The following is a 24,869-nucleotide window of genomic DNA, read 5'->3' as shown; positions in this document are numbered from 1 at the left end:
CCCCCCTCTTGCTGACTCCCTAGGCACCAACCAAGTCTAATCCTGCTTTAGAACCTGCCCTGGTCAAAGTCATCCAGTTGTGACAGATGTTCATACAATCATGACCAGCACTGCTGGCATCCAGGTGGAGAGGGTGACCTCTTCTGAGCTTTCTGCGGTTTGTTTTTTGACTGATCTGCTCCAGTCAAAGGGAAGCATGGCCTGTGGGCATCTGTGTTATTTCTGGGTCTGTATAACTATTTGTTCAGGTTAAAAATAACAACTGCCCTCAAAGGATCTTTAGTGAGCTCAGGTCTAGAGAAGACACAAATAACACATCAGATCCTTCACTTAAGGTTTGATATTTACAGTTTTATCAAATGCCAGATTTACGTTTCACAGCAGTGAATGGAACCAATAGGGAAACACAGGTTGCAATCATATACAGGCAATAAATAAAAATAAATACATGATTAAAACAATTCAATGAGACACCAGACACAACTGATTTTTAAGTGGGGTATAGAGTGGGAAACAGTGCGTTTTTGCAATGGTTGAATATCAGACTTTACAACGCATGACTTTACCACAAATGCCTTAACAACACATACAATATAACGTGTTGACCTTTACAAGGCATTGATTTTCATCGTTGTACCTTTACAGCTTTACAATGCACTTGATGTATATATATAAATATATCCTGAACATGTATATATGTGGACTTACACACACACACACATATAATATATAGTTTTATAAATGATATAAATAAGTATGTAAGTAGGTGTACACATACATATTCATGTGTGTGTGTGTGTGTATATAATTGTTGAGACCCCCTCAAACTGCCATACACACACACACACACACACACCACTGAAAACGTCACTTCAAACTTTGTGTTTTTTCAGTGAATTTCTAAGACTTCTTTAACATAAAGTAAGATTACATAAAGTAAGTAAGCTGTGCAGCCCTCTAACCTTCTTTGGAGAATTTTGGCTCCACGTGTCCTGCTGGATCGAAGCAAAAACTGCCTATCTGTTTTTATTTTAGACCCATGATAGTCCCTTTGGGTCCCCCTGTTGGGCCTGGTGGGAGCAGGGTATTCTTACTCTGCCCCTTTATATATTTTTTTGATTTACTACTCCAGGACCGGGGACTATGTCCCCAAGTCCTGTAATGGCTGCCAGCAACATTTTCCTGATATTGCTGGAAGCCAGTCAGAGCACTCGCTCCTGCGGCAGTCAGACATATTGACCCAAGGGAAAAAAAGCTCAGTGGGCCAATTAGACCGCTCCATTTTTAAATTGCTGCTCCCGCAAGAGTCTCTCGAGCCTCTTGTGAACCCAACTGTCAAGATTTACAGAATGTTTGTACCTTAATTTCTCAAACACTTACTCAATGGATTTGTACCAAATCATAAAAACACACAATCTGCATACCAAGATATAGCTTCCTGCCAGAGTTGGTGTAATTCCACCCAATAGTTTTTGCTGTAGCCCAATATGAAGAATTCCATGTAAAATGAATGAGGATTTTGTATTTTGAAAACCTCCCCTTTTTCATGGCCCCTGCTTGATAGATCACGCTTCAACTTTTCATGCACATTGTAGGCAAAAAAGAGTACTCTTTTGGGCAGTTTCGAGGAGATTCGTCAAATGGTGTCAAAGTTATTAGCATCACAAAAATCACATTTCCTATATGTATTGTGTGTGTGTATATACACACACATATGGCCATCAGGTAGTTATAGTTAGAACCAACTTTTCCCATTGACAAAGCGTTTTTGTGGTTGTTTTGCCAATAATTTGGTGCTGTTTGATGAATCTTCATGACATTTTCAACAATAGTGTACACATTACTTTAGATGCTGTTTCTGGACATTTTCAGGGGATTCGTCATGCCGAGCCCAGATAAAGGGGTGTCCCAAAACGATCTTTCCCCATGTAATGTCTTTGTGCACTTTGCAAGATTTAGACACAGCTACAGTCTGAATCTGAAGAAACTATAACTTGTGCCGTTAAGTAACTTTAGTCCACGAGTTATTGTTTCTTTACACAAGCATAACTATAAATATAACTATAACTGCTGAATTATCTATGTTCTTTTGTGGGTAAAACATCAACCTAACTATAACATTCCTGTAACCTTTGTTTTTTTCAGTGAATATATATATATTTGTAAAAAAATACATGGAAGAGTGTCATCCCTGGAAAAAAAAGATCTCAAATGTTCTTATTATAGGTGACTTCTGACGTCTCTAGTCACCTGTAATAAAGAAATGACCTAGCTGCTCAACTGTAATAAGATAGTATAGTTGACTTATGAAGTGATAATGCAAGCTCAGAGCCTACACTCAGGATGAAGGGAGGTCACATGGCATAATTACAGCTGCAGTTTACACAACGAAAACAAAATCTGTCTTTTCTTCTTCAGCTCTGCTTTTCTGGATGAGCAGTGCAGCCACTGGCATTGTGAACGCCCAGCTTTAGTAGCTACAGCAGGGGTGGAGATCTTGTGGGGCCTCTTCTGTCTGCAGCTCAGCAGACAAAGGCTCATAATTAACGTGAATGGGTGGGTGTGAATGTGAGAAGGAAGGAAGAAAGGAAGGAAGGAAGGCAGGTGGTTAGGTAGATGGATGGATAAGTGAGAGGTTAGAAGGATGGGTGGGTAAAAGGGTGGATAGAGAGATGGCTTTATGAATGGATGGATGGATGGGTGAATGGATGGATAGGTGAAAGGATGGATGGCTGAGTGAAAGGGTGGATGGATGACTGAGTGAAAGGGAGGATGGATGGGTTGGGTGGTAGGGTCGATGGGCGGGTGGATGCTTAGATGGTTATTGAAAGGGTGGATGGATGAATGAGTGAAAGGGTGGAAGGATGGATACGTGAAAGGGAGGATGGATAAATTGATGGATGAGTGAAAAATGGATGGATGGATGGATGGAGGGAAGGATGGATGATTAAAAGGATTGATGGATGATTTAGGAGATGGATGGATATGTATAGAAAGGGGCATTAGCAACCCCCTGCTTTAGCTGCTATAGTGGGTGTGCATAGGCTTCTTATCTCTGGTGGTATGGTGGGAAGGTGAAAGGATTGATGGATGTGTCAGTGAAAGGGTAGATGAATGGGTGAGTGAACAAGTGGATGACAGACAGGTGGATGAATGAGTGAAAATATGGGAGTAAGGATGGATGTGTGATAGAACGAGCAGACGAGTGAAAGGGGTGGATGGACAAATGGATGGATTGATGAGTAGAAAGGTGAATGGATGGATAGGTAAAAGGGTGGATGGCTGGACGAGTGAGTGAAAAGATGGATGGATGAGTGAAAGGGTAAATGGATAGATGGGTGAGGGGATGAATGGCTGGATAGATGGGTGAAAGAATGAATGGATGGATGGAGAGACGAACTGGAGGATGGATGGATTTGATGGAGAGGTTTGGAGATGGATGGATAGGTTTGGAGATAAATGCATGGATGGATGGAGGAACAGAATGGTAAAAAACCGAATGACAGATGAAAGAATGAATGGATGTCAGAATGTAAATGTGAAATGCTGGATATCAGTGGGTGGATGGAAGGCTGAAAGGATGATAGACCCTTGGATGGAAAAGACAAAAGACCTCATTTGGGGAGGATCGCAGTGACCATCTTTCCTTTCTTGGTGCCATAAGAGCTTTGGTTCAAAGTGGGAGGTATTTTCTGGCTACTCCCTTGAGTGCAGCAATGTAGTATTTTGTCAAACACCCCTCAACGTGGGGTCCTTCTCTCATACATGTGTACATCCCATTCTTGAAGCATCAAAAAATTAATAACCTACAGGAAAGCATGTTTTAGGGGAGATATCCTCCCCAGGAAGTTAGAAGGCTTTCAGGTTATTATACAAAGGAAAAAATGCAGCTCCGGTCAGTCGACGAGCCAGGTCTTGAGGCCTTGGCTGCGACGTAGGAGAAAGCTCTTCCGCCTGCTCTGTTTCTGTAGATGCGGGGGGTCTCTGCCAGGGCGAGGTCGGTGGAGTGGAGGTCCCTTTTGGGTACGTGGAAGGAGACTCTCTCGTTGAGGTATTTGGGTCCGATGTTGTGGAGGAATTTGTAGGCGTGGGTGAGCAGTTTGAAGGTTACTCTCTTCTCGACAGGGAGCCAGTGGAGGTCTTGCAGGTGTTGGGTCATGTATTCGTATCATGGGGTCCAGAGGACGAGTCTGGCTGCGGCGTTCTGGATCGTTTGGAGCTTGTGTAGGAGGGTTCAGTTTATTCCGGCATAGAGGGCATTGCCGTAGTCCAGCCTGCTGGTTATGAGTGCGTGGGTGACAATTTTCCTGCATTCCGGGGGTATCTATTTGAAGGTCTTGCGGAGGATGCGAAGGCTGTTGAAACTGGTGGAGGCGACGGAGTTGATCTGGCGGGTCATGGTGAGGGAGGAGTCAAGGATGATGCCGAGGTTCCGTGCATGGTCTGTAGGGCAGGGAGGATTCCCGAGGGCGGAGGGCCACCAGGTGTTGCCCCAGGCAGAGGTGGAGGGTCCGAGGATGAGGACCTCAGTCGTCAGGCAGCTATCATTCATTCAGGCCGCAAAGTCCTTCATTCCTTCCTGGAAGCAGAGTCTAGTGTCTTGGGGGTTCTTTGCGAGGGAGTGGATGAGCTGGGTGTCGTTGGCGTATGATTCTATGCTGAGCCCATGTTTGACGATGGCGGCGAGGGGGGCCATTTAGAGGTTGAAGAGTGTGGGGCTTAGCGATGATCCTGGGGCACTCCACAGTTGGTCTCTGTGGGTTCGGAGAGAAATGGAGGGAGTCTGATCCTCTAGGTTCTGCCGGAGAGAAAGGACTGGATCCAGTTGAGGGCAGTTCCTCGCACCCCCTCGTCGTGGCGTCTGGCTGCGCGAGTTCGATGTGAGACGGTGTCGAAGGCAGTGGAGAGGTCTAGTAGGATGAGGGCCGCAGAGTGGCCCTGGTCGAGTAGCATGCGGATGTCATCGGTGGCGGCTAGGAGGGCAGTCTTGGTGCTATGGTTGCTGCAAAATCCAGACTGGGAGGGTCTAGGATGGAGTTCTCTTCAATGAAGGTGGTCAGCTGATGGTTTACGCGTCTCTCAGTGACTTTGGCAGTGAAGGGGAGGAGAGAGATGGGCGGTAGATTTTCAGGTCCGTCGGGTCGGCCGTGGGCTTCAAGAGGAGGGGTTTAACCTCTGCCCACTTCCAGTCATCTGGGAAGATGCCGGCTTTGAAGCAGGCGTTGATAGTCCGTCCTAGTTCAGGTGCAATGGCGGCAGCGGCCCTGTGGTAGATGTGTGGTGTGCAGGGGTCCGTGGGGGCTCTCGAGTGGGTGTTCTCCATTGTCGTGGTAGCGTGTTCGACGGTGGCAGGATTCCAGGTTGTGCTGGTCGGCTTGTTGTCGGTGGTGATGGGGGTGGTGGTGTCCGGCATCTGTTCGCTGAAGTTGTCGCAAAGGGCCTTTATTTTCAGATGGAAGTAGGAGCTGAGCATGTTGCAGAGATCCTGGGATGGCGTGACGTCCATGGTTTTGGTGGGGGGTTTGGTGAATTGCTGTATGACCTTGAACAGTTCCTTGGCTGCATTGGTGTGGATCTTGTTCTTGATGAAAGTCCTCTTGGTGTCTCTTATGCGCTGGTGGTATTCCTTCAGGGAGCTCCTGTAGCTGTTCAGGTCATCCATGGTTTTCTGGTTTCGCTAGGCTTTCTCGAGGCGTCTGCAGGAACGCCTGGCTTTTTGGAGTTCGGTGATGAACCAAGCGGTCTTAAGGGGGCGTTGTTTGACAGAGCGGTGCAAGGTTGTCGGCGCAGCTGGAGATCCAGCGGTGGAGATCTTTGGCTGCGGAGTTGGCGTCGGTCGTGGCGCAGGGGGAGTCTAGGAGGAGGGTGGTGATGAGGTGTTCCTCTGTGATCTTGCTCCAGTTCTTTTGTGGCAGGCGCCGGGAGGGTTTGTGTGCGCTGGTGGTGTTGAAGGTGACTTTGTGTCCATTACACCAAGAGTGCGCTTTACTGTGCTGCAAATTCTACTTTACAATAGCTGAGCGTGAGTCATTGTGGGGGTGCCCAAGTGCACCCAATATAAACTAATGCAGCAGTGTGATACATCAGAAAAGTCTACCAGTGGCAAGGGGTAGGAGGCAACTACAGCTGGTGCAGCAGAGCCTTCAGCCTGACAGTGCTGTATTTAACTACCCCAACAGCAGTCAGAGGGCAATATTCCTTGCTAGCACTAAGGCCCATGGCATCCTTGCTGCACTACTGCACTGGCATGAAATCGAGTAATACATGAAGAGGGGGCTGTTCCTATAAAGAGAGAAAAAGCTAAGAAATAAAGGTTGGAGCCCTGCAGAGGAAGAGAGATCCTAATGCTCAGCAGACAGAGCCCTCACACACCCGAATGGCTGCCATGCTTCACCATTGGGCTTGCTCCTCATTGGCAGGCACTGCAATGCTCAATGCGCCCCGCGAGAGGGCTCTTTGTCAGAGATCTCTGTTTTTGCCGTGATGATGAGTGTGTGAATTAAAACTGCCTATGGGGTATGCATTCAATTTGAATAAAGTGACCCACTTGACAGAGATAAAAAGAATGAGTGAGTCCTGTCAATTGAGATCGATGAATCGTGAAAGCCTCACAGCGAGTCCGCATGTTTCATGCCTTGCAGGCCCCGGATAGATCCACGGCGTTTCTTCAAGACCGAGAAATTCCCTACCCTACACCCAGATGGGATATGTGACAAGACGTGGGTATTCCAAATCAGATAAACGTCTGCAATACCTGCCTACATGCAGAAAAAAGAGGGAAAAGTTCCAAAGGGCATATTAACAAGGACTTTATCTCCGCATTTTTGGCTTTAAAAGCCAAAGAAGCGGAGATAAAAATATCGCCCTATCAACAACAGGGTGCTAACATGCAAAATCGCATGTTAGCACCCTTTTTCACTACGCTTCCCTTTGCATCTCTAATGGGATGCAAAATGGGTGTTCCAGAGCAAAATAATAGGAGAAATGTCGCTAAGCGGCATTTCTCCTATCATCAAGCTTCATGCTAACCCTGTTAGAGACAAAAAAAGCAGCGCTAACCATGGTTAACGCTGCTTTTTTACGTCTACTAATTTTTAGACTTAGCCATGTAATTCAATGGGAGGTGGATTACATGGCTAAGTCCACCATGGGCTATCAACAAGGATATCCCTATCCTTGTAGTTTTATCGCTGCATTACCAGCGATAACCTCCCAAAATGCCGCTATCGCTGGATTTTTTATCGCTTAGGCGGTTAGCGTTGTTAATAACGTGATAACCAGGCGATGTTATCCAGCGATAACGGGCTTTAAAAAAATTAAACGCTAAGCGCCCTTAGCGTTAATTTCCCCTGGTCCTTGTTAATATGCCCCCAAGCGTGTTGAGTAATTCAGTGTTGCCCCTTGGGTCTAGGCAGAGTACTGCGGATGAAAGTGGTTCCACGTAAAGTTGCGCCCATTACCTCCCCTCTCTGCCCTCCTGGAAATCGAGTAACACAACCCAACAAAAAGCCTTGTAAATTTCAACACACTGGGATCCTCAAGGCCCTAGCCACAACTTGCTCAGTCTGGAGGATCGAAGGGTGCGAGGGGAAGACACAGCATCACCTTCTCTTGAAACGTCATTGTGGGTAGAGTATCCCTGGGTAAAAGGACCCGTTTGTGTGCTTATAGAGAATGTTACTGTATTTGGGAACCACAGTGGGCACCCTGTCTGCTTGGCACATATGATGTACACCCAAATGAAGCCATTAATCGCCCAAAGAAACATTCGTGCCTTCAATATTTGCGAATACAGGGGAACACACACACAGAGAATGGAATGATTTGTCCTTTTTATAGGTTACATGCAGGCATTTTTTATGGCCCGCCCCCGCACCCATCACATCTTATTTCCACCCACGACACAGTCGTAGAGACCACTACTGTGTGCTGCGCGGTGTGGTGAAAGAGGGAAAGCACAGTAGCGCGCCACTCAAATTAAATTGTGTTGACACCTCTATAGGAAGTGTGTACCTTGGACGCAGCTCTGAGCTCCGCTTCCAAGCAATACACCGGAAAACATTTCAAACGCCATAAATACTAAAGGAAACCAAAACACGGACTGCAAATGGCGCGCGCCAATCCCCTTCCTTGAAGAGCGCGCGCTTGCATTCTGATTGAGGCGTTGTTGGAATGGATCACAAGGCGCGCTTTTGGGAGACATTCCATGTTTCCCTGTTGCTTTCCGCTAACAAGCGAAGCACGCCACGGATGAGGTGCAGAGGGCTTCGGATTGGACAATGCCCGCAGTTTTAGCCATAAAGCAATTCATCCATGTCAGTTAGTAGCCAAGAAAATAAAATACCCCCCACTTTGAGGAACATGGCACTGAACCACTGAGCAAAGTGAGCGTTCCCAACCATGTCAATAAAGGCTTGTGTGAATTCTCCCAGTGGGAAAAAGAAAGGTGCAAATGATGCATTTAAAGTTCGAGTTTAAAAGAATTTGAAGAAACAGCTGTTTTTTCCACTAATTCTTTCCTTTCTTCTTTCTATGTTTTTTCCTTTCATTTTCCTTCATTTGTTCTCTTCTTTTTCGGTCATTGATTCTTCTTCTTTTGATCTTTTGTTCCTTCCTTAGATCTTTCTTTTCTTCTGTTCTCTCATCTTTCAATGCCTTATTCTTTCCTTCTCTCTATTCTTCTTTCATTCTGTCTCGCCTTCTTGCTATCATCCTTCCTTATATTCTTATTTCATTTTCTTTCCTTCTTTCCCTTCCCTTTTCCCAATCCTGGTTTATTATTTTTACTTCCTTTCTAATCTGCCCATCCTTCTCCCTTTTTTCACTATTCTATCCCTTCTTTGATTCTTTCTGCCCTTCTCTTCTTATTCCCTTCTGTTCATTACCATTTCTTCCTGCCTTTTCATTTCCTTCCATCGTCTCTCATCCCTTCTTCCCATATTTTTCTACTTCGTTAGTTCATTCTCTTTACAATTTTTATTTTCGATTTCTTTGTTTCTTCCATCTTTTGTTCTTACCACCCTTCTTTACATCCTTCATTCATTCCTTCTTTTTATTTCTTCTGTCGTTCTTGATCTTTCTACCTCTTTCTTTCCTCTTTTCCTTCCTCTTTTCCTTCTTTCCATTTATGGTTGGTGTTTGTCCTTTCTTTACTTCCTGCTTCCTTTCTTTTGAACTTTTTCACTTCTTTGCGATTTAATATTCTTTCTTCTTTCTCGTTGTCTCACTCTTTTGGCCTCTCAGTTTTTTCTTTGCCATTTTCGAAATTTACTTTAATTATGTCAAGTGTATAGGCTCTTGGCACCCCCTTGCCTGCACTCCGCAACTATGTCATGTTAGCTTCTTTCCTGAAATGCTTATTGGCTTCTATCTTGAGAGCTGAGATCACAGATCAAAGTCTTTTATAGGCAGGGCCAATGGGATTATGTGGCAAGCAATGACCACATTATGCAGTGGGAAGGACCAAATTATGTGAAAAGAAAAGTCAAATTATGTGGCTTAATGCGGCACATTTTGTGAGAGTATTCTCACACTTCACTTGCTAACACTGTCTGAGCATAGGTTGTTTCTCATTAGTACAAGTTTAACACCCAAATATAGCAATAAACAACAGAAGGGAGGCAAGTCATCTTTTGAACAGGATCTTTCCACGTGCAGCAACACGTGTCGCTGTGTTTTCAGTAACTTTAAAAAAAAATATATATTTTTTATTGCGTTTTCCAAATAGTTTTTTCAGAAACTTTTGAACCATTTGATCTAGAAACAATGTTTTTGTTGAAATCTTCAGATTATGCAGTAGATGATGGATTTGAGGCAAAGGCCGCAAATTCATAATTATGCGAAAAATGCCGCAGCCACTCAATCACATAATTAAAGTGCCCGTGATTGTAGGCCATCCCGAGCAATTCATTCTCACACCCACTGGAGCTGGTATTGCTGGTGCTTCACTACAACTTGCATCCATTAAGAGTAGGCCGGATAATAGTCACAGAACACAGTTTAAATAAAAATGTGTTCATATTTTCTGTATATTTTTACTTACATTAATTTAATAAAGTAAAAAATGTGCTCTATTCCTTTTGCATACTTTGTTATCTTTTTCTAAAGGTTTCTTTCAGTGCTATGAAACATTTTATTTCATTTCAGTTACTTGAAGCTAATGTAAATTTATTTCAGTTTGTCTTCTTCAGTTGATGTTATCAAGGTCAGTTGAGATTTGGCTAATTGTGTGGTGGGGAATTCTAGGAAAGGAGTCTGGTGTAGTGGTAAGGTATTTGGAATCTACAAGCTATGCTCTTTATCTCTCCACCTAAAGGAAATAAGACGCAGAAATAATGCTATGCAATACACCTTCAGTAGGGCTTCCAACAGGTACGAAAGGGTTGGATGCCAACCTTGTAAGAATACATTTAACTGGAATTATTTGAGGTGTGCAACATCGATAGCCAGTCATGTGTTATTGTTTGGAGAAAGTGCACCATTGTTCAAACTGAGGGAGCAATGTTAGAGGCTGCGAAAGAATAAAACGCTTGAAGTGCAAGGTGGGTCTTGCGACCTTTTGTGCAATGCTATGTCGTAGACTCGTCACCAGTTAACGTTCAAGGGAGTTAATACCATCTCAGTATCCGGGTGGACTCTTTCCTGTGTATAAGCTGTTCTTGCACACATGTTCACTTTTGTTACACAATTGCACTTACCTTGCGTCATCACCAGTCAATCAATCAATTAATCAGTACATTTGTAAAGCGCACTACTCACCCGTGAGGGTCTTAAGGTGCTGAGGGGGAGGGGTGCTGCTACTGCTTGAATAGCCAGGTCTTGAGAAGCCTCCTAAAGGTTAGTAGTTCATGGGTCTGCCGTAGGAGGATGGGGAGGGTGTTCCAGGTCTTGGCGGCGAGGTGGGAGATCGATCTGCCACCGGTGGTCGCTCTTCGGATGCGGGGGACAGTGGCGAGGGCGAGGTCGGCGGAGAGGAGCTGTCGGTTCGGGGTGTAGAAGGTTAGTCGTCTGTTGAGGTATGCTGGTCCGGTATTGTGGAGTGCCTTGTGTGCGTGGGTGAGGAGCTTGAAGGTGATCCTCTTGTTGACGGGAAGCCAGTGCACCTTCCAGGAGCACCTTCTGTGTTGAACTTTAATGTCCTACTTTAATATTGAGCAGGGTAATTGGCACTATCATGCCCTTTACATAGTGCCATCTGTGTACAGCCAAATATCATACTCAGCAGGCTGCAGGTCATGGCTCGGGTCTTGGCTAAATGCTATGCTACATTCCTAAAAAGTAACAGTTACTGTGTAAGTTGTACTGTGTACAGACCCTGGCCAGAGGCATGCCCTATGAGTACTGGTAAACAGGGCAATGGGCACGTCCTACGCTCAGGGCCTATTGTACTTGGTCACAGGACCAATAGAGGGGCCATGATGCTGAGCACAGGGGATGGCAAAATGCGTACACTGAAGCGCCAAGATATTTCTTCGGGGACGAATCGCTGTGCTATACCAAGACTGCATAACATAACATGTTAATCAGCTTTCGCTAGTCATATACTTCAGCAGAAGCGCCAAAATATTCCTTCAGGGACGATTCGCTGCACTATACCAAGAGAGTATAACATAACAAATTAATCTGCAAAATAAAAATCTGAACTTAAATAATCATCGAAGTCTTCCCACAAGCTCTAAAAGGTAAGTGCTGAAACTTCTCTAACACTTCAGAAATGGTCTATTTCTAAAACTAACTGTCCACGTTTTCCTGGTTGAAAAATCAACAAAGAAGAAACGCCATTTTTAGGTCGAGCCTGGGAGGCACATGCGCTGCGGTGAAGCATGCAGTATTGGAGTATGGCTTTGAAGCCCCGCCCACTCTCCGCCCATATTTGTCATTGTCTTTCGTAAACGCTGGCTTGCGAGTCATTATTAGGCTTGTCAGTCTCTCCTTGGTACCACTGTGTTTGCATTTGTAACCTCCCACATGGCCTCTGACACTTTTACTTCAGTTGCGACACGGTATGTCTTATTTAGTCTGTAAGCACTCTTTTCTTTAATGGGTTTCTCCTACTGCAGGCACGGTGTGCTTTTCTCGCCATGCGCGCTTTCACTTTCAAGCTGCCCCAGACAATGGCGGACGCTTCTTTGAAGTGAAATAGGTCTCACATTTACAAGAGTGTGAGCTCTTGCCATTGTAAATGACAATAGCTTAAACTCTCGTAAATTCGAGACCTATTGCATTGTAAATGCTTGTTTGTGGTGTGGTTTAATCTGCTGTGCTGTTCAAACTGAACTGGTGAAGTCACTCTTTAAAAATGATTCTGTAGCCTATTAATTAGACATTAGAGATAGCAATTCTATTGCCGGAATATGATAAAGGGTTTGAACAAATTGCATGATATTAAAGTTCTGTAAAGACATATAAAACAGCTCCCTTGAGTGTACAGCAATGGCAAGAAAGCATGTAAGAGGTAGCACTCACCTTCGCACCATCCATTCCGGGGACACCAGGCAATCCGAAGGAGCCCTGTGGACAGACAGACAAAAGGTTGAAATTTGTTGGCGAACGTGAAACTTTCTACTTGTGCCTTTTGTAGAATTCAGTAGAAAATAATATATAAGTAGGGATGTTTTGAGGTTTTATAAAGCGCAGACTTGGCCAGAAGACATGAGAGCGCTTTACCAAAGAACCAGAACACCTCACACGTTTATTGGCCTGGGGAGTTTGAGTGGTTTACCCAGGATGAGGATACTGAGCCAGGCCAGGATTCGAACCTAGCCCCCAGCTTTCCCTTGCCCACAGCTCTGGCCACTAGGCCACATCACTTCTTCTATGACAGGGGGTACAGTTCAGCATTGTGTGCTCTTCCTGCCACCACCCGGTATATATACTTTGAAACCTTCCAGCACTGCACAGAATTGGCACTAAGCAAAAACATCTGGAGAGCCCTTGGCAAGCTTCACACAAAATACAAACAGATGTGCTACCACTGAGGATTGAGCTGGCAGGAGAAGGGCATCAGGGCCTTCCAAGTGGGCGCAGAGTCCAGTCTCAAGACCAGCTCTTTTGAGTAGCAATGGATAGTATGGGCATCGCGTTGACTATGGGTAGGTACGCCTCCCCTAGTCTCTTCCGGGGCAGATAAAGGTCATGTGGAGGTCATCACACACAGTGCAGCATTAGACTGGGTCCCAAGCATGTAAACACTCATCCAGCACTGAGTGACATTAAGAGCAATATCATGAACATGTATTGAGCAGAAATAAAACAACTTAAGGGAAATGCGAATTACTTAGTAATTTATGACTAGCGCTCCCGGTTTTATGGTATTTTTTTTTTAACATTTCCGTCTGTATTTATTCATATTTATTTTTTGGCCATTTTATCTGTATTTATCCATTTTTATTTTGTGTTTTGCATATAAATGAAATTGTAAAACTTTACATTTCCATATTTATTTAACTGATAGACATTCACTCATACTTTGATGTCTGTCGTGTTTTAGCTTTTTAAGCTACCAAATATTACATAACAATACATCCACTGATACATACTAGCATTATATCACAAATGTATATTGACACAAGCCGTTATTTAAAGAAATTTCATCCTGTTTTTTAATTTCCCATGCTGTCCATCTGCTCAGCTGTTGGGCTATAATTCATGAAAGACAGCACGAAGAGTCACTTTAATGCAGCACAATTTTCTGCATTTATCCGCTTTTACAAATAAATGCAGACAGAAAACACATTGTTTTCTATCTGTATTTATCTGTAAAAATCTGCAAAAACGGAAAACAGGGAGCCTTATTTATGACATATATTTTACTACAGTTTTCCCTATGTGCTGTGCTCAATGTATTTCTCTACACTTGTAGCGATCAGCCCCTGGTGCACCATAAGACCTTCAACGCAAACGATAGATTGTCCTGCGGTGACTCTACTGTTGAACCAGAGACACACTTCGCGAAGGTTCTTTTTCAATGAGAACATTGCTTTCTCAGTACAGGATTGTCAAGGGGCTCACTAGCCAAATGGTGCGTGGAACACTAATCTGCGTTTGGCCCATACAAGGGGTGAGTGGTGCGCGCTCATTCATCATGTGCTAATCTCCACTAACCCACTTGGATCTCACCAGCATCCCTCTAGGCACGCCCCGGGCTTTGCTGGAGCTCATGCAAAAAAATATATATATATATCGAAGTGAAGTAAAAAAAAGCGAAGTTCACTTATCACTTACACCTTTTAGTAAATCACCATTAACCCACGCTTTAAATGGGCAGGCCCTGTCCGGGTCTGAGTCCAAGCAGTTCTTTCATTTGAAATGAAAAGTCCCTTCACTTTTCAAGCTGCTGCAATACATTTAATGGGAGAGTACTGGCACATCTCAGTAGCAAACAGGTACTCTGGATAGTGAGCACCTGAACTTCTATATTTACCTTTAAGGCACTGCATGTCATCTTTCAGGCTAAAGATACATTTAAAAAACGTTCCCACATCACCTCGTGGCGATGCCCGCTACTCGGAGCGATTACGCTAGAGCACTTTTTGTCACAGCAGCAGTCAACATTGTCACTTTTCTGTTGATCTTTCATCTCTTTCCCTCTAAGTTTCCAAACTATGGGGCTCGTTTGGGGTATGGTGAGTGGGAAGGCAGCTGTAATGTGGCCCTCTTTCCATCCTTGCAAATCCATGGGTCCCTGGATGTGGGAGAACCCTGGGGGTCCTGTCAGTGGAGCCCCCGCTTGCTCTGCCGATGGCAATCCTTGACCCGGCAGCCTGTCCACCTTGCAAGGTCCTACTGACTGTCATCTTGCCCTGACGTTAGGGCAACAGCCACTGATTTTCCCTGCCCTCCTCTGGCTTGTGAGGCAAGCAGATGTGGACACTGAAAATCTAGAAAGGCTTCGGTGCATAGGGAAAAAAACTCTGTGCACGTCAGGGCCATTTTTGCCGCTGGCTTCCTTCACAGCAAAATCATCCACACTCAGCTGGTGGGGATCTTTCAATATAGTGGCTGGACCTTCATCAAAGTGGTGAAGGAAATGGCTTCCAGCACCCTGGACAACTGGTGGCATGTCTGCCTGCATCTCAATGACCCCTAAATGTTTTAAATTAGAGTCTTCTAACATTTAAAGCTAAATGATACATCACAGGGCTGTTCCTTGTCGGTTTGGATGGGCTAAACCCATGCCAAATTTTTAGGGCATCCGCCTAAAACAAAACCGCTCATTATGAATGTAAATGAGGAGCGGTAATCCTGAATATCTGCACTGGATCTGGTCCTCCTGCCCTGAAGCTGGACGTCCCGATATATTACAAGCAGAACAACTCTGATCATGGAATATATGTTCTTTTGGGTCATTTAAAAAATACATTTAATGAATTACCATGATCTTAATGAACTGTTATCTAAAAAATAAAACAAGTGAATCTGGTGATAAGGGCAACACTCTCCTCCTCGCAGGGAGTAAACCACTAATCATACGTATGCACTCAAAGTGGGCAGGAGGCATAAACTCCACAAGAGTAACATCAGAAGGGAATGTGCTTACATTGGGCCGTGTACGGAAAATGTGAGCCGGCAGACACTATGGTAGCTTAACTAAACATACGAGTGGAGCATGGTTCTTACGTATTCATATTTCATGCCATACACACCCAGGCTGCATTGGTCCGAGCATTCTTTGTGAGGCTCATGTGTAAGGTATATTTTGTATTCTCTCCATGTGCCATATGCCTAAAATCCTGTTCATAGATATCCTAGTGATGCTCCGGTTAGCTTACTTTGCAGGCAATGCAGTATCCATGGAATGGGTTGGCTGCAACATAAAAACAAGCATTGGCATAGCCAATAGGTCTCGATTTTGGGACCTTATAAGTGTTTAGCCATGCAACAGTTGCATAACTAAATACTTATAAGGTCCCAAAAGCGAGACCTATTGGCTATGCGAAGCAGCCGTGCGGCCGCGAAAGATAAAGTGATCGCGATCGGGATCACAATCAAACATCAAAGCGGCCGCGAAAGTGAAAGTAATTGCGGTAAAGCGCGGCGCGCGCGCCCGCTCACATGCACTGTAGCTCTAGGCTGGCCTGGTAGCACTTTTTGGAGCCCTCTCAATAAGTCTCACCAGACCAGCGCATGCGCTGGGTCAGGCGAGACCTAATGATGCTTGACAACTTTGAAAGAGATTAAGGCACATTTGACTAAAGTTGAGTCATCTTCCATAAAGCCATCAAAGACGAGAATGTTGCACAACATTCTCCAGTGTAATTACAAGTGGTCTGTAAGCTGAAGAACATATAGGCTTTCAAATGCTTCATTGCTTTAAGTTTATAGGTTGCAATGACCTTGGCTGTAATTTTTTTAGCATTTGGTAGGATCTTACTTACATTAGGTTTCCCGAATTACATTTACCATCACTTGATCTGTCAAAAAAAGAATCTTATGTTTTTTGCAGTTTTCTTTGCTGCCTTCTCAAACACTGGCTCAGCATCACCATTTTCATCACTTTCTTTGCCTATGTTTTGACTTCTACCGTGTGTGGGTCAGACACTGGCCGCCTGCCAACTGGTAGCATGAACGGAGGGTATTTGGTATCGCTGTAATGGTGCTATCCCATAAATCCCCACAACACGCCATGTGAAACTGCAGCGGTTGTGGCTGTTGAGTGTAAGTAATGCTCTCGCAGGAAGTCAGCTCTCAGGTTCCTGCTGAAACAGGAAAGCACCAGTCGGGCCACCTGCGTGCAACCAACCCAGTATTTTATATCAACAACACTGGCAGCCTTCCCCTCTACTATGTGCCCTCTGGGTCAGACTCACACCACCCTGATTGGCTGCAGTATAGACAGTCATCTCGTGGAATCTTTACCCGGGAAAGTTTCCAGCTCACTTTAGTAGCAGCGCAAGTAGGAAAATAGCGAGCAACTATAGCAAACAGATTGAAAACAGATCTGTCAGTAATCATTTGAATTTTCTAAGGTGGAGGTAAGAGGAAAGGAGAGATTTGAAAAAATGTGTCACATTAGAGTGTGCTTCTTTGGGGAGAGATCACTGCAGACTGCATTAAGTACTTAAATGTGGCCTACGGTAGCTGGTTTCCGGTCACCTTCCTTCCCTCCGTTTACAGTAGGAGCTCTGAGAAGAGTAATTACTTTCACAGTCTTCCTGTTTGTGTCTTACCTTTTGTCCTGGCGGCCCAGGAGGTCCCTGCAAGGGAAAAAGCACACCATTAGCATAATATTGAACCCAGTTTAGAGTTTAAGAACCCAATTAAAGATGGCGTCACCATTTTTGCACTAGACTGAAAACAGATGGCTTGCGAAGCATTCGAAGAACACGAACACTCTTTTTGACTGGAAGCCTTCAATTGCTTTTTTATGGTTCCACTTTGGAAGTGAGAGAGAAAAATGACGGTTTCCCTGGCACATTTCCCATGGTTGGTAAATGGCGTTCAATGCTTGAAAAGTTTTCTCGTCTGAAAAGGTCAAATATGTCTGGTTTTGCGTACAGCACAGAGTCGGATGTGAATAACAGACCTGCCAAGTTTCCTAGATCCAAGCGTGATGTGCTGCCCCAGTCCAGATTTTTTCTTTGAATTCTAGGACTTGTAGTCTTGTTTTTTCCATTATAAAATGGGACAATCAGTACTAGAATTAAAACAAAAAACCTAGCCTGAAGTAGCATATCACACATGGACCTGGAAAACTTCCCAGCTATGGATTAAGCAGCCATGTCATCCGGTAACAGGATAGGAAGGTTGTGGTGGATTTAGATCTCAATTAACTTAAGGCGGAAAATTGTAAGTAGTACACATTAGGACTCCAAGATTAAGGTTTGTATGTGGTAAAGTCAGTTAGGAGGAAAGAAGGAACGGTTTGTAGATTTATATTGCGCTAAACACAACATACAGACATAGCTGACCAGAGACCTTGCATTCAGTGTTATGTTACGTTACCCTACTTTCTATTGTAGGATAGTGTGATGCAGTCTTTATATTTAAGCCAACAGCAACAGCCGCTCAAATTATTTTCCCAGTACAAATTTGCAGCTACAAGTCCGACTACGCTAAGTGCTGTTGTCTAAAAGACACAAGGCTGACTGACGTGTCACACATGACCTGGGCCACTGTTTAGCTGTGTAGAGAATCCACAAACACTGGAAAAGCACATTGTGATGTAATAAAAAACACAAAACGTACACGACACAGTACAAATTATAGGTCCTAGCTAGAAGGACTGGATGAATACATTTTCTGATTCTTTGTCACGATTGGTGAACTTGAGTAGCAATTCAATCCCCTACTATTTCGCCGCTTGCGCATTCCAGGTGTTAAGTAGTTGTTTTGATGGATCCTGATTTGTTTATCATGGACCGTGTATCTTTGTTCAGCAAAAGATTCATTTTTGCCACACGCAGATTTCTTATTATGTAAAATTATTATGTTTGGTTTGACAAAACTCTATGACAAACTTTTTTTGAAATCTGGAGGTTATTGAACAGAGTTAACATGTGGAACCTGTCACTATTGACCCTGTATGCCACTGGCGGCTAAAATGTCCAGCCCGACTTGTTACCACAGCAATTGTTTGTCTACACTTATGGGCAAAGTCAACCTTGAGCGTTTGAGCAAGAGGTGATTGGAATAAATGATGCAGGATCGACAGTGTAGGGTGTGAACGGAGATGTTCTTCACAGCAGGGCAGGTGGTGCACAGGTGTGAAGATGGTGAGTCACGGCTCTGACACACAAAGAGATGAAGGAAGTGCCAGAAGAAGGGTAGGTGTCAATGAGATGGGCCGATATGGCTTGAGAAGCGGAATGGATTCCGTTGCTTGTCCAGAGTGGGTTGCAGAGTGAAGAATCCACTCAGGAGTGCCGCACAAGCTTTGAGGTGATGGTCGAGGCAGAGTGGAAGGATTCCCCACTGTGGGTGAGGTGTTTGTAGGGGGGCAAGACCGGCCCATCATCTTGATGCTACCTTCTCACTGATACTTCTTTGTCACAATAGATTGTACTTCAAAACAGGATATCCTGGGCTGTATCAGAGAAGCTTTTCTCTTGAAGGTAAACTGAAGCAGCATGCCTCTGTCACGGCCATGGTCCTGGCTGGCCCTGTCCTTTCTTTTATCCATGGTATAATTCGAAAAATACAGATGAGGATCATAACCAGGAGTCCCTTTACAGCACCACCACAAAGCACATTCCCATGTTCCTCTAGACGGAGACAAAGCACGAGTTTCCTGTGGATGCCGAGCATCCCCTCAGCCAATCAAAGAGCAGACAGGTAAGTCAGGGGCTCCACTAGGAGAAGGAGGACTAAGTCCTCAGAGTAGGCAGGAACCAGAGGGCGGTACGTGAACTTTTTGTTATTCTTCCATCCTGAATTTCAGAAGAGTGATTTATTGGTTTGAGCTTCCAGATCTGGCATGCTCAACCTATCAAGGGCCTAAGGTAAGGGCTCTTGGCACGTGCCAGAGTCATACGTGAGTACTCACTTAAGCATGGATTCCTCCAGCACTGCAATGACATTTATATTTCCAGCTACACCCTAGGGCAGAGATGAGTTGTGGCATCCATTTTAATAATCAAAGTGCTTTCTGGGACCTATTGCACAAAGTGCTCTGTGACTGACATGGACAATTGTGCCCATTGTTTCTTCCCTTTGGCATTACAGAAGGGTCCACAGATGTTTTGGTAGCCCCATTCAATGTATGGATTGATCAAGTGCCCATTTTGTGCCTGGGGATCCCAGGGAGATCATGTACCCATGCAAATGAGAGAATGCCTTAGCCCCAGCACCCCCTCTCTATTTTAGGCATGAGTGCAGGTTCAACCAGGATCTCAGGAGGTCCACTGATTCCATGCAACATAGGAGGGGGTGCACTGTCAGTACAACGCTAGAGGTAGCCTTTGAAAGGGAGCAAGTGTTCCCATGGATGTCCCAGCCATCCCTGAAGGTGGGTGCAGAGGGGAGATCACTGTCCCATCCTCAAATTTCTGCATCGTCTTCTGCTTTGAAATACTGATTGGTGGTTTTGCCTTAAAATGTGGTGCTTTACCAAATACAAATGCAGGTATGTGCATGCACTGCGGACAGTGCGTTCTGCGGGTATTATGATTCGCTGTTACCGTCTGAGCCGGGGTACTTTACCAAGTACAGACAGGGGTACAGTGTCCTTTTACATAATATGGCCATTTTATGTCTTCCTGAGCACTATTTTATTTTATTTTTTGAAATACAATATCAATAAAGTATAGCTTTGTGACTACGTTAGCACAAACTATACAAATCAGTTTGCTGGTGGAATCAAGTGTGCTGAAAACTGAATAAAACAGGCAGCAGGTATTGGAGACATGGTGGAAAAATTAGATGATTTAGGAGAAACGGGAGATTACTCTACGATGACACCCTGGGCACCCAGTGGGAGACACATAGGTATCATTTTACTGTCGCACTCAGCGCCAAGAGAAGCGAACTCTCTCCACTTCTCCAGGCGTATAGCCAATGGGCCACAGAATAGTTCTCCTATGTTGGCATCATTCTCCTTCGATTACTTTGAGGCTGTACCTGTTAGTACTTTAGAGCAATTGCTGATGCCACTACAGCAAATCGAAGACAGGCTCTCACTCAAGCGCTAAGTAATACAAAGCACTACATTATCTAGCTGCCCTTAAATCCCTGTGCGCCATTTTGTTCGGCTGCTAAAGTGCTTCACTTGTTTTAAAGGCCACCATCAATCCTAATCTAGAGCCTGGACACACACAGCCTTTTCCCCCCTGCCTGAAAAAGGGGCATTAATGCAGGACTTCGCGGGCTTTATTGGCTGCGATAGTACGCCCTATAATGCCAATAATCTCAAAATGCGAATATGCCCCAGCATGAAACTGACCCAGCTGCTTTGGATGGTACCTTAATATTACTATAAAAAAATGCAAAAGGCTACTGGAAAAGAACGCCAGAAGTACTTTAGATGCAAGATGTCTGCCAGGTCTCTGGATCAGATCACCTAAATTGCTGTAGACAAGCTCTACACTGACAATGACAGAAGTCAAATGAGCCAACAGCGTTTGGGTAGCTTATCAGAGGTCAGGGGCATGGGAAGAGGCAGACAGAGTCAGCCGACATTGCTTATTTGTCTTTGTTTTGTGGTCTGCATACTGCTGGGTTCGTCTCCTTGTGCTTGTTAGAAGTAATGGCCCCCCTCTCCCTCTTCTTGTAGGCAATGATCCAGGGTACTGCTACTGAATAACTTTAAGGAGTGGAAAGTAATATGGAATACTCTCAGTTTGTAGCTCCTAAATGTCTGAAAATCATGTGCATATTTTAGATGTACTCTCAATGATAGTATTTGCAGCCCGCAGATGACAGAGGAGTCCTGCAAATGTATCACTTTCTGTAAGAGAGGATAGTGGTGTGTAACATCGAGAAATAACATATAAGCCTTATGTGTTATGGATCATCAAGATGTGCCTGGGACATTCTTGTAAATGAACTACAATGAACTTTGTTTCCAACTCTTATTCCCAATAGGCTCCTTATGTGCAAACTTTCACTAGGCTACCGCCACGTGCAAATGAAGACATCAGATAATGACAAAGCATGAAGCTTACGTGGTTGGACAGAAAGACCACTGGTACCAGTAAATGAGAAGACTGTATGTGTCCTGCTTCTTCTTTGAAAAAACAGATAGCGATGTAGTCTGAATTTGTAGCTCCTGCCTTTTGCTGTGTGTAGTATATAAGTTACAGTCGTTTAGCAATATTTAGTCAAGGTTTGAATACCACCATGCAACATGATGCCCTGTATTGAAGGTGTTTCCTGTGTTTGTCAATATACAGCCATTTGATATCTGGTGTGGCCTCCAAACTTATTTCAGCGATGCAAAGCGATGTGAGGAAAGGTAGTTCACGCCACTGCATGCAGCTGGACGCCACCCCTTGGTCTTTGAAAGTCCACCACCGTGTTGAGGTTCTGGTCTTATTTGAAAATGGTAAATACCTTGGGCAAATGGCAGATCAGTTTACATCCCCCAGGCCAAACCTCTTCTCTCCAATCTTATTGGCCTATTTTATGCCAGCTTCTTTGCACGCATTGCTTTGCTTCCCTCGTGTGGCCTTTTACCCTTTGCACTGCCTCCTCCGGGCAGAAAATGAAAGAAAGACTGCATTTGTATTTCTGCAGTGAAACTGATTGTAGTGTTTTTATGTTGCTCATTTATTTTCAACGATTTCAAGTTTTGCATTGTAAAATCATCACCTTCTAAGCTTTTTCAGATGTGTTCAGACATTCCTGTGTTGGGATTTGAACCCCATGTAAGCCTATGAAGCTTGGCTCATCAGTGGCTGTGGATTTTATTTTGTCTTATGAATTATCTGTGATGTTCATTGACCACAGTACATTTCTGGGAAATAATTTACTAAAAAACATTTTTTCCACAACTGTTTTGTGTACAGTATTGTGTATCAGTCATGCCCTTCACCACGGGGTACTGTGAATTGCTCTCTCCAGGATGTTAAGCTTGAGTTTGTGCTTCAGCTCAAACATTGATGTAAGAGAGAAGCCTAGCCCTACGAGAATGTCCAAAGAAGAGGACTGTGGGAGTGATTGCTCTCTGGCTGTCTGTCATTGCAAAGGAAATGTCCAGGTCTGTGGTAAACAAACTTCCATCTAGATGTAACCCTTGAGTGAGTCATATCAAGGTTAGGGCTGTGGGTAGCTCTCTAGGGTGCAAAAAATGTCTTTCCTGAATGAAGCATTTAAAAAAGTGGAGATGTTGAAAGCACTGGCAAGTAAAGCCCTACATGTAGCTCCAAGCTAACTCATTGAAGTAAGTCAACGCAAGCAGAGCTGCTAGGAGAAAGGCTAGTCACCTCTTTGCCTGCTCACCCATCGGCTCTCAAAACAGTCTGCTGAGGAAGGTAATACGTCGTTGAAAATTCTAATAGTGTTGCCATTGGGTAGAATGTTGCTTGGTGCTGAGTGGTGATGTCATCACCTTAGGCTTCTGAGAACAGTGATTGGGTACTCCTAACTTGGGCTTGTTTTAGTAGATATTCTTCATATCAGAAGACTCTCCGCAAAACTGTTAGCTCTGAGTTTCGCACAATGTGATGTGTTTCCGATGCTATAAATGTGCGTACAGAATACAGAGTTCTGTTGTTTTTTCATTAAAACTCTTGTGTGCTGTGGAGAGACAAGCCTTGGCTTGATTGTGAGTGGCCAGATTAGTCATTCTTGTCCTCCTTTAGGACATTAGCTGTGTTCTGTCACCAAACATTGTTCGAGCCGGATTGTGTCAATGGGACCTTTTTTTGTGAAAAATAGACTTTCCAGTGGCAGGATACCCTTTCAAGGCAGACCGAGCTCGGCAGCATCACATAGACAGATAGAGCCCTTATGTTAGTGAGGCAGGCAGTCTAAGTGCAATGGTATGGGCCCATTACCAAATTTTGAAGCCGGGTCACTATTTTTCCTTACTTCCTGGACTGAGCAGTGAAAATCAGCACACTAAAAAGACATAGAGTACAAGCTTGAGTTACAAAGCGGTTACTATTCTTGCATAGCGACTGCTTTGAGACCTGCACTCAGTTTTGTGCTGTCACTGATTATGCATATCATTAGTAGTGAAAAACCACTATCTGGAAAAATTCTAAGGAAGTCCATCATCATTAACATGCATGAGGCAAACTTCCTTTAAGTAATCATTGCGAATGGCTGTGAATGTCGGGATGAAGGTCTGCAAGGGAAAGCAGGCTTTGTGACTGAAACGCAGTTTCATGCATAGGAATAGTTTCTAAAGCGCTCTTGTTGTTGACATCAATGGTCTTTGCAGGTTATGATCATAAAAAAACACAGAATACTATGTTTCTGAGTGAGTTACAAAGCGGGCACTAATCTTGCATAGCGGCTGCTTTGAGACCTGCACTCAGTTTTGCGCTGTCACTGATGTACATATCATTAGCAGTGCAAAACCACTATCTGAAAGGATGCTCAAGAACTCCATAATCATTAACATGCATGAGGCAACTTCCTTTAACAGATCATTGTGAATGGCTGAGAATGCTGGGATGAAGGTCTGCAAGGGGTAGCAGGCTTTTGTGACTGAAACACAGTTGCATGCATTAGGCATAGTTTCTAAAGCAATCTTGTTGTTAACATCCATGGTTATTGTCGATTATGCTCACAAAAAGACCCAGAATACAACGTTTTCGAGTGCTTGCTCTGCAGTAGCTAGTGCAAGCAAAATGTGGATTTCACTCGTATGTTTTACAAGGTAAAATCAATGAAATATATCTCAGTGATGATTATTTTTACAATGCGGTCGATTTTTACCATATGGTTTTTTTTATGCAGCCTAGCTCCAAGATTTTATTTAAAGCTGTTAAAACAAAGGGTTTGCTGAGAAAACAGCTCCAGCAGTCCAGCCAGGTTTCTCTCCTCGATGGCAAAAATCCTTAATAAACAAACCGGGCTTTCCGAGGGCATATCACCCTTACATTTGTTTAGCACCATCGGTTGAGAAGCAATTTCTACCATATTGAAAATATTAAAAAAGCTTCCTCTCATTCCGAGAATCCGCCAGACATGAAAAGTGTAATTTTCCCATGAACACGCCACACATCGAACAAGAAACAAGATCCTAACCATAATCCCCTAAACCACTGGTAACCAATGAAGTACTCCTATTTCGTGTGAGATATGAGCCTCTTACTGGTTGGCTAAGGTGCGGCCATTTTGAATAATGGCTTCTTCCATTCCAGCAGTCTGCAGTCAAGGCTGCGGCCATTTTATATAATGGCTTCCACCATTCCAGCAGTCTGGAGTTAAGGTTGCGGCACAATGCGCTGCTCCTCATGTAATCCTCCAAAACAAACCGAAAT

At 44.2% G+C, this 24,869-nt stretch overlaps 1 protein-coding gene across 1 annotated transcript in view; it reads right to left on the bottom strand.

Annotated features, from left to right (window-relative positions):
* The window catches only part of COL25A1 (collagen type XXV alpha 1 chain), an 898,191-nt gene that overhangs the window by 192,876 nt on the left and 680,446 nt on the right, over positions 1-24,869 (bottom strand). The window contains exons 9-10 of the mRNA XM_085641379.1: positions 17,169-17,195; positions 12,466-12,510 (exon numbers count right to left, since the gene is read on the bottom strand). Coding sequence (XP_085497505.1) covers positions 12,466-12,510; positions 17,169-17,195 — 72 coding nt within the window. The remainder of the gene's footprint in view (positions 1-12,465; positions 12,511-17,168; positions 17,196-24,869) is intronic.

This window comes from Triturus cristatus, chromosome 2_2 (genome assembly GCF_964204655.1).
Source record: "Triturus cristatus chromosome 2_2, aTriCri1.1, whole genome shotgun sequence".
Classification (NCBI taxonomy): Eukaryota; Metazoa; Chordata; class Amphibia; order Caudata; family Salamandridae; genus Triturus; species Triturus cristatus.
Note: the sequence above shows the minus strand (reverse complement) of the source record. Positions and strands in the feature narration are given on the sequence as shown.